Source organism: Dioscorea cayenensis, chromosome 17 (assembly GCF_009730915.1).
Source record: "Dioscorea cayenensis subsp. rotundata cultivar TDr96_F1 chromosome 17, TDr96_F1_v2_PseudoChromosome.rev07_lg8_w22 25.fasta, whole genome shotgun sequence".
NCBI lineage: Eukaryota > Viridiplantae > Streptophyta > Magnoliopsida > Dioscoreales > Dioscoreaceae > Dioscorea > Dioscorea cayenensis.
Window position 1 is genome coordinate 22,227,206 of NC_052487.1, and position 10,264 is coordinate 22,237,469.

Genomic DNA, 10,264 nt, shown 5'->3' on the forward strand with positions numbered 1-10,264 from the left:
TTAATTATCATATTAAAGTTAAAAACTTCATGTTATTGATGAGATTCGATCCGTGCCCCATTACAAAACCCTTTCACCCTCTAACATTCTTTCCAAACTTATTTCACATGATTGGTAAACCAATAAATAAATTTATATGTTAAATAGAGATAAAAAAAAATAATTTTAATAAATTAGATGAAATTGAGAAAATTTAAAAAATTCAAAATAATTTTGGAAAAAAAAGGTCTTGCACTAAATTCATTTATTTATCTAATTAAATTGTTGGCATTTTTTTTTAATAAATATTAGTTTTTTAATTTTTTATTAGAGTTGTTAATTACTTATTTATAACAATTGAGATCTATCTAAGCTTTACCTTTGGTCTACAACTATGAGGTATAGCTATTTTTTATCCTCATTATGTTTATCGATGAAAAAATCACTACTTTCATAGCTTCTTGTTTAAGTTTTTAGTTATTGAATTAAAACCACTTTATTCAATTAGTTAGCAGTATTAAAATTAAGTTTTTGTGTGGTGTGCAAAGTGGTAAGAGTTCTAATCCTTAATGAAGATAAACAACACACGAATGATATCTTAACCCACACTCAGGCTCTATAAAGACAAACGCTCGTAGCCTTAAAAAAACACTAAAGCATGCTTCTAATTATTGAAATAAATTTATACATCCATGAAGACAATTAAGAATTTGTTAAGTATGTTTTTACTCATATTAAATGTATGTTATAATTTATTGCAAACACAAAAGTATTCCAATTAATAATATCTAACAATTATATATATATATATATATATATATATATATATATATACACACACACTCAACAAACGAGTGTTGTTGGAGTTGATTAGAACAGCTTTTTGATTTCAAAGAGGTCACCACAGGTTCAAAGCTCCAAACTTGAGATTTATACATAAATTTTTTTAAAAAAGTCGACCCGGCGGGTTTGACCAGGGAGTGACCAGCGGGTCAACCCGCCGATTACTGAGTTGGCGTGACCCGGCCCGCGGGTTAGTTGACCCGGCGGGTTTTGCCGGGACGGGCCAAATGTCGGCCTGTGTCCCCCTCGAATTACACCACTTCAATAAAAGACACATTATTTCATTAATGAGACACACCACTTCATTAAATAGACACACCATTTTAGCAATGAGACACTATTTCATTAATGAGACATCTTTTCAAATAAGATAAAACAATCATTCATTAATTAATAAAATCACAAATGACAAGTTTTCATTAGTTGTATTACAAGTGGTGTTTATTACATTAGTGTCTTTCATTTTTAAAATCCGTTCACAGTTTTCTCCTTGTTATAGTCTTTAAAAACTATACAAACATCGATCACAAAATTACACTTTAAACCTTATAATTTTTTTTTCCCAATGTGGAAAGTTTTTAATATTTATATTTTTTGTAGGTTTATATATGAAAAGTGTTCATTGGAAGAATTTGAGTTTTTCCCTTACTATAGCCTTTGAAAATTATACAAATCTTGATCACAAAATTACACTTTAAGATTATATATGAAATGTGTTCATCGGAAGAATTTGAGTTTTTCCCTTACTATAGCCTTTGAAAATTATACAAATCTTAATCTCAAAATTACACTTTAAAACTTATATTTTTTTTACTAAAGTCACAGGTTCTTTGAAAATTTATATTTTTATCAAGGTTGTCAGACCCGGACCGGCCCGGCCGGTTCAACCGGAAAAACCGGGAACCGGCCATGTGGCCGGTCCGGGCATGCCCCTTTGAACCGGGTGTAAAGAGACCCAGTGTTAAATCGATAACCATGCCGGTTCAACCCTGACCCCACCGGTTTACCCGGAAAACCATTGACCCGGCGGTGACAAAAAAAAGAAGCCCGGCTGTGGCTGTGAGTGTGTGTGTGTGTGTGTGTGTGTGAGAGAGAGAGAGAGAGAGAGAGAGAGAGAGAGAGAAGAATCGCCAAGCTCAGACTGAGAGAGAGAGAGAAGGATCCGGCGGCTGTGTATGTGAGAGAGAGAGAGAGGGAGAGAGAGACAGCGGCTGTGTGTGTGAGAGAGAAAAGGATCCGGCGGCTGTGTGAGAGAGAGAGAGAGAGAGAAGAATCCGGCGGCTGTGTCTGTGAGAGAGAGAGAAGGATCCGGCGGCTGTGTGAGAGAGAAAGAGAGAAGAATCCGGCGGTTGTGTGTGAGAGAGAGAGAGGGAGAGAGAGGCAGTCAGTGTGAGAGAGAGAGAATTTTTTTCCCTGTTTTTTTAATTTTTTGTGAGTACCCATAATTTTTGTTTTTAATTCTTTTTAAGGGTTGGGAACTTGTGATCTTGGGACTTGATGAGAGATTATAAGATTATTAGGTTTTTTTAAATATTTATATTTTTAAAATATCAATATATATATAAGACTTAAATTTTAAATATTAAATTTAATCAAATTTGAGATGTTTTAAAAATAAAACAAAGATATAAAATTAAAATTTTAAATATTATATTTAACTAATTATTTTTAATTATTAAAACATAGGTTATATTATTTTTATTATTATTATTAATTATTATAATATATTTTTTTAATATTTTATTATTGACCCCGGTTCAACCCCGGTCTGACCCGGTTGAACCCATCGACCCTTGACCCCTTGGCTTGGCCGGGTCAATGCCCGGGCCGGGTCTGACTACCTTGATTTTTATAGGGTTATATATGAAAAGTGTTCATTGGAAAAATTTGAGTTTTTCCCTTACTTTAGTCTTTGAAAATTATATAAATTTTGATCACAAAATTACACTTTAAAGCTTATAATTTTTTTTTACCAAAGTCAACTGTTTTTGGAAAATTTATATTATTATAAGATTATATATGAAATGTGTTCATCGGAAGAATTTGAGTTTTTCCCTTACTATAGCCTTTGAAAATTATACAAATCTTAATCTCAAAATTACACTTTAAAACTTATATTTTTTTTACTAAAGTCACAGGTTCTTTGAAAATTTATATTTTTATAGGGTTATATATGAAAAGTGTTCATTGGAAAAATTTGAGTTTTTCCCTTACTTTAGTCTTTGAAAATTATATAAATTTTGATCACAAAATTACACTTTAAAACTTATAATTTTTTTTTTAGCAAAGTCGACTGTTTTTTTAAAATTTATACTATTATAGGGCTATATATGAAATGTGTCCATTTGAAGAATTTGAGTTTTCCCTTACTATAGCCTTTGAAAATTATACAAATCTTTAATCACAAAATTACACTTTAAAACTTATAATTTTTTTTACCAAAGTCATAGGTTTTTTGAAATTTATATTTTTATATGGTTATATATGAAATGTGTTCATTGGAAAATTTGGAGTTTTCCCCTTACTATAGTCTTTGAAAATTAAACAAATCTCAATCAGAAATATACACTTTAAACCTTATAATTTTATTTACGTAAGTAAAAGGTTTTTAAAATTTATATATTTTGTAGGGATATATATAAAAAGTGTTCATTTGAAAAATTGGAGTTTTTCCCTTACTATATAGCCTTTGAAAATTATACAAATTTTAATCGCAAAATTACACTTTAAAACTTATAATTTTTTTTTACCAAAGTCAAAGATTTTTTTAAAATTTATATTTTCATAGGTTTATATATGAAAAGTGTTAATTGGAAAAATTGGAGTTTTTCCTTTACTATAGTCTTTGAAAATTATACAAATTTTAATCGCAAAATTACACTTGCTTATAATTTTTTTTACCAAAGTCAACCGTTTTTAAAAATTTATATAATTAGAGGGTTATAAATGAAATGTGTTCATTGGAAGAATTTGAGTTTTTCCCTTACTATAGCCTTTGAAAATTATACAAATCTTAATCTCAAAATTACACTTTAAAACTTAATTTTTTTTTTACTAAAGTCACATGTTTTTTAAAAATTTATATTTTTATGAAGTTATATATGAAAAGTGTTCATTGTAAAAATTGGAGTTTTTTACTTACTATAGTCTTTGAAAATTATACAAATCTCAATATGAAATTTACACTTTAAACCTTATAATTTTTTTTACGTAAGTGAAAGGTTTTTAAAATTTATATATTTTTTAGGGTTATATATGAAAAGTGTACATTGGAAAAATTTGAGTTTTTTGTCTTTGAAAATTATACAAATCTCAATCACAAAATTACACTTTAAACCTTATAATTTTTTTTTCAATCAAAGTAAAATGTATTTAAAATTTAAATTTTTATAAGGTTATATATGCAAAGTTTTTATTGTAAAAATTGGAGTTTTTCTCTGCATGTAATCTTTGAAAATTATACAAATTTCAATCATAAAATTACACTTTAAAACTCAAAATTATTTTTACGAAAGTCAGATGTTTTTTGGGAAGTTTATATTTTTATAGGGTTATATATGAAAAGTGTTCATTGGAAAAATTGGAGTTTTTCCCTTACTATAGTCTTTGAAGATTATACAAATCTTGATCACAAAATTACACTTTAAAACTTATAATTTTTTTTACCAAAGTGAAAGGTTTTTAAAATTTATATTTTTTTTTTGTAGGGTTATATATAAAAAGTGTTCATTGTAAAAATTGGAGTTTTCCCTTACTATATAGTCTTTGAAAATTATACAAATCTCAATTACAATATTACACTTTAAACCTTATAAATTTTTTTATAAAAATGAAAGGTTCTTAAATTTTATATTTTTATGAGGAAAAATATATCTATTCTAAAAGTTGGATTTTTTCCTTGTTATAGTCTCTTAAAATTAACCAAATTTCGGGTTAATTTTTCAGTTAGTCACCCAACTATGGTTAATTATCACTTCAGTCACCCAACTTCAAAATATATCAAAGTGGTCACCCAGCTAATAATGTCTTTCACCGGTCAGTCACCAGAGAAATTCCGGCAAATAAAATCCTGCGTGGCAGCCGGAATAGCTGACTCAGGAGCATTTAACCATGTCAGCAGTCTAACTTGGCTTGTCCACGTCAGAGATGCTTGCTGACTCGGCTTAAGACCCTCCACATCATCATCTTTCTTCTTCGTCCTTCGTCCTCAATTCAGAAGGAGCGAGGCGACGATGTCTTGTGCGGATAGGGTAATAGGCCCTAAATGAACCTGATGTTGCGGATATTTAAGAAACATAAGGCGTAATTTCAATTGCCCTAATCTTGTTGAAGCTTTAACAGGCAACGTAAGAGATCTGCCCTAATTGAACAACCAAATCCTTTTCATTTGTTTTTTTTTTTTCCAACTTTGATTGTTAGTTGTTTGTAATATTTAAACCTTTTTAAATGTTGAGTGAATGTTGAGTGTTGACTGTTTGTTAGCGTTGCAGATCATCAAGCCAATTTTAGGTTGTTGATAATTGAAATAGTTTATCTCACTAATTTGATTAGGATTGTGTAAACATTGTCTGATGTAAACATTATCTTGTGTAAAGATTAGGGCAACTGAAATTACGCCTTATGTTTCTTAAATATCCGCAACATCAGGTTCATTTAGGGCCTATTACCCTATTCGCACAAGACATCGTCGCCTTGCTCCTTCTTAATTGAGGACGAAGGATGAAGAAGAAAGATGATGATGTGGAGGGTCTTAAGCCGAGTCAGTAAGCTTCTCTGACGTGGACAAGCCAAGTTAGACTACTGACATGGTTAAATGCTGCTGAGTCAGCTGTTCCGGCTGCCACGCAGGATTTTATTTGCTGGAATTTCTCTGGTGACTGACCGGTGAAAGACATTATTAGCTGGGTGACCACTTTAATAAGTTTTGAAATTGGGTGATCGAAGTGATAATTAGTCATAGTTGGGTGACTAATTGAAAAATTAACCCACCAAATTTCTATCACAAAATTACATATAGAACCTATAAAATTATTATTTTTATTCTTCAAAAGATAAATATATTTGTAATCTATATTTTTTAAGAGGGTTACATAAAAAATGTGTCCATTCAAAAAGTTTCAATTTTTGTTTACTATAGCATTTGAAAATGGCCAAAATCTCCATCACAAAATTAAATTTAACTCCCTAGAATGTTTTGTTTTTATTTTAAGAGTAAAATCTTTGTAATTTATAATTTTTTAGGGTTATATATAAAAAAATATCCATTAACAAATTAGAATTTTTTTCTTTGCTATAGTCTTTAAAAATTGTTGCAACTTTAATGACAAAATTACAATTAGCCCCTATAAGTTTTTTATTTTCATTCTATGAAATAGAAATTTTTTTGAAATTTATATTTTTATGTGGTTAATATAAAAACCATTTATTTAAGAAATTGAAATTTTTATAATTTTTTTAAAATAACGCTGATCTCCATAACTATGTAAATCTTTAGTTTTTATTCTGTCACAGTCTCAGAAATATATTTAATTTATACTTTTTAGATGATTATATTGAAAGCCTGTTCATTTAATAGGTTCAAATTTCTCTGAAAATTACCCAAATTTCACTTACATATTTACACTTAGCCCCTTTAAAATAAAAATTATTTTATTTTCCCTGAAATGTGTTTTTAATCAAGAATCTCATATAAACCGCGGCTAAAACACCCATTATCCACATGACAAAACTATTCAAAACCAGCCATAACATGGGAAAAAGAAAAACACAACTTGCAACCAGCATCCACCGGATGATCAAAATCCAAAGACCTCATTCCTGCTTCCCTGCCTCATATAACAATCAGACATTGTCGCAACTAGTACTAAAGATAACATTATTTGAAGATAATTGCTGTAAAGAAAGCATGGGACCAGACCCCATGTCAAGCGCTTGGCTGCACCTGCTAGCTAGACATATAAATAAATAAATAAATAAATAAGCGCATTCCTTCTCATAATTACCATCACAGGCATGGACACTCAAACAGATAACAGAAATTAACATAATTCACTCATTTGTTCTGAGTAAATTCTACACACGGATTGTTTCAGCAGGTATACTGCATGCAGAGTGAACAAATAACAGATCCTTGGGATCATGATAGTATTAGGCGGAGTATTTCTCCCGAGTACTTGAATGATTTCTCAGTCTCTTCCAAGCAGTGGTCCTTCTCTTCTCTAGACCAGCTCTGCAAAATAATCCAATGAAAGAACAAATGGTAAGAAAAGTTGAGAGATTAACAAAACTGCTTTTGAATGAACTTCAATAATAACAGAAAATGTTAACTGAAATCATGAGTATAAACACCACCAACAACCGCAGGCTGGTTTGGCCTTACATTAGAAACTTGGTTGATTTTCTCTCTCACATTCTGCAACAGTTGGGAAAGGTTGCCTTCCCACTGGTAGAATTCTAACTCTTTGTTATCCAATAGCTTCTCCGCGACCTAAGGGAGGAGAAGGCCAAAATCAAAACAAGATCAGATAAAATGATTTGAAAGCCAAAATTGCATGCATCATCAAGATCATGACCTTTGCCTGAAGCATATTTTTAGCTCAGAAGGATTTCAGCTAAACATTGAGACAAAAGAAACATTGGCACATAGTACTCTCAATTATAGATTATTTCCATTTCATTAGCAATTTGCAACTTTTTTTGCAGTAGAAAGCAGTCCAAAGTGTGTCCATGATACAGTATATGCTATGCAATCACACTTGGAGAATCTAAGCAGTCATACCGCAAATAAGCTAAGAAAGTGAAATTGATACATTCATTAATTATTGACCCTTTTCTTAGAAAAGATCCATCTCTCTTTTATAGAGAGTTAAGAGACTTCATCCAAGTGATGTTTGAATACAAATAAACTTGATAAACAAGGTGAAACTTTTCTAAATTAGTACTCAGCTAGACTTTTTAACTTATTATAAAATTTTAAAAAAAAAAACTCACTAGATTTGGCAAACTTCCACAGGCCAAATTCTGAAATTACCACAACACTACTAGAAATTAATTTCATCAAACACATAATTTTGATTCTTAGAAATCCTCAAAAAGTAAACCAAGGCAGATAATCTCAATACGGAACCTCGCTAGGAACCCATTTAAGTGATTCAAAGCAACATAATAAGAGCCCCATGCATTAAATGACATTAAATGACGTTGATACAACATGGTCATGACATTAAACGACCTGTCTAAGTTTGGCTATTTTAATCAAAATTGTAAATCTGCACTCCGCATTTTCTTAGAAAAATTTAGCCTGACAAAAGAATCAATGGTATGAAACAGAAAAAAAAAAAGTACCTTTTTACCAATCATACGCCCACCAGCAGTGTGAGCAAAATAAATATTGTAAAAGTGGCAGATAAATGCTTGAGGGTCATTTTCAGAGAGCTCTTCAAGATATTGAGCATAAGAGAGTCCGGGAGAAGAGGGTGCAGGAATGATATGACCTTGTTCCTTAAACCATTCTAGATCTTTAGCCAAGCTCTCAGATCTCTCCAGGCCTGTGTTCCAGAATTCAGCATCTGAAAGAAACACACATGCTTTTTAATGTGAATTTTATTTAGAATTCTTCTTGTATGGTGTTATGAATTATATACCAATTTCAGCAGAGTACTCCAAATTGACAAAAAGCAACAGATGGGATTCAGACCCACACACAATCTGAAATGATTGCATATTCCAAAATGAATTCTTGCTTAGTAGAAGTGTTACACATTCCAGTTGAGTTCTTGGTTTTTAGTGTAATTAAACTCCAATCCCCCAAGGTATAAAATCTCTCAGAAATGCTCCAGTTAAACCAAAACTAATGGTAGAAATCTGATTCCAGGAAATAGAAATTCGTTATTCCCCGCTCTGTTTGGGCTTGCTGGACTGTTTTCCAGCTGCAACCATGTGTTCTCAGAGGACAGAATCACAGTTGAAGAGAGGGAAAGGACAAATAGTTTTATTGGTATGAACTGTAACAGTTGGTAGAAGGACTCAAGCAACTTGTAGTCCTTCAACAGTGGTAGGCAGATAAGCAACATTCATTTCAAACATCTAATATATAAAGCTCATAGTTTCACCGAGATCTTATCCTTAACAATAAGTAATGTTAAGGCTACAGAGCAGCACAAAAATCAGTCATTTACATCGCCAATGGGGGAAAAATCCCAAAAGGCGGCGACTTTTTGCAACCTGAAGTTTCATACAGTTATCTAGCAGCTCAAGATTAATAAAAATAAAGAAACAAATTTGAATAGAGATGCAACCCAAATATCTACCTCTGTCAACAATAAGGACAAACATTCATTCAGTTGTAAAGGGGAAAACAATGAATAATGAGCAAGCATTGCATCTTATAAAATTATATCCCTCATATTTGGCTCTTATAATGTTGTAAAGGGGAGTTCGAGATATGGAGTCGATTAAATGAAGACATAGCATTGCATCTCCCAAATTATTGATTGAACATAAATCGAATGTTGAAAAAGCAAAAGGCAAGAACAACGATGGAGCAATAGAAAGTCCAAGAGTGAGTGAAGTAACTTACACCATTGATAGGGTGCCTTGTGGAGGATGGAGTCAAGGGTATCATAGACGAGCTTGCTGTCGACGAGGAACTTGAGGTAGCCCTCGATGGTGGGCTCCCACTTAGCGACAGGCTGTCCCTGGGGTTCTTTCTGGCCCTCCTTGGCCTGATCCCTGGTGTGTAGTTTCATGGCGACAGCCCTCATCTCATCCACGAATCCCTTGGCCTTCTGGGGCATCTCGGTGGCTGTGGCAGAGACGACGAGGGTCCTTGAGTGAGTGATCAAGGTGGGAAACGCGCTGGCATGGCGACGGGAAAGGGTGAGGGAGCGGGGGGAGAGGGCGGTGCGAAGGGCGATGGCAGATAGACGTGGGGAGGGGTGGGCCTTGGCGGAGAAGGCGGAGGTGGGAGCGGAGGCCATTGGAATTGGACGGAGTTTGCTCTTGGACGACTTGTTTGCTTGCTTGCTTGCTTGCTTGCTTGTACCTCTGAACTTGAAGAAATATAATCAGAGAAAAAATGTAGTAATGATAATTGTTGGAAGGAGAGAGTTTTGGCGTTTTGGAAAGGGATATATATATATATATATATATATATATATATATATATATATATATGATTGAGATTGTAGATTGTAAATTGTAAATTGTAAATTGTAAATTGTAAACAAGAGGGAGAGATCGGAAGCGTACCGTGGAAGGAAAGAGGTAGCACTGGCAGAGCGGAGGAAGATGAACGAACAAATGGTTCACAGAGAGAGATAACAAGCACGGAAAGCCAAGCTTGAGGAGGAGGAGGAGGGGGGAGTACTTATTATTTCAATTTTAATTTCAATTTCAATTTCAATTTCAATTTCAATTTTGGGGAAAATAAAAGATAAAGACT

At 32.5% G+C, this 10,264-nt stretch overlaps 1 protein-coding gene across 1 annotated transcript; it reads right to left on the minus strand.

Moving 5' to 3' along the window:
• Positions 1 to 6,791: 6,791 nt before the first annotated feature.
• Positions 6,792 to 10,192, minus strand: LOC120279984 (heme oxygenase 1, chloroplastic-like). The gene is made up of 5 exons (XM_039286673.1): positions 10,072 to 10,192; positions 9,401 to 9,872; positions 8,167 to 8,390; positions 7,202 to 7,309; positions 6,792 to 7,051 (listed from the first exon to the last, which is right to left on the minus strand). Exons 2-5 carry the CDS (start codon positions 9,798 to 9,800, stop codon positions 6,959 to 6,961), a joined length of 825 nt encoding a protein of 274 aa, XP_039142607.1. The 5' UTR covers positions 9,801 to 9,872; positions 10,072 to 10,192; the 3' UTR covers positions 6,792 to 6,958.
• Between the last annotated feature and the right edge of the window lie 72 nt (positions 10,193 to 10,264).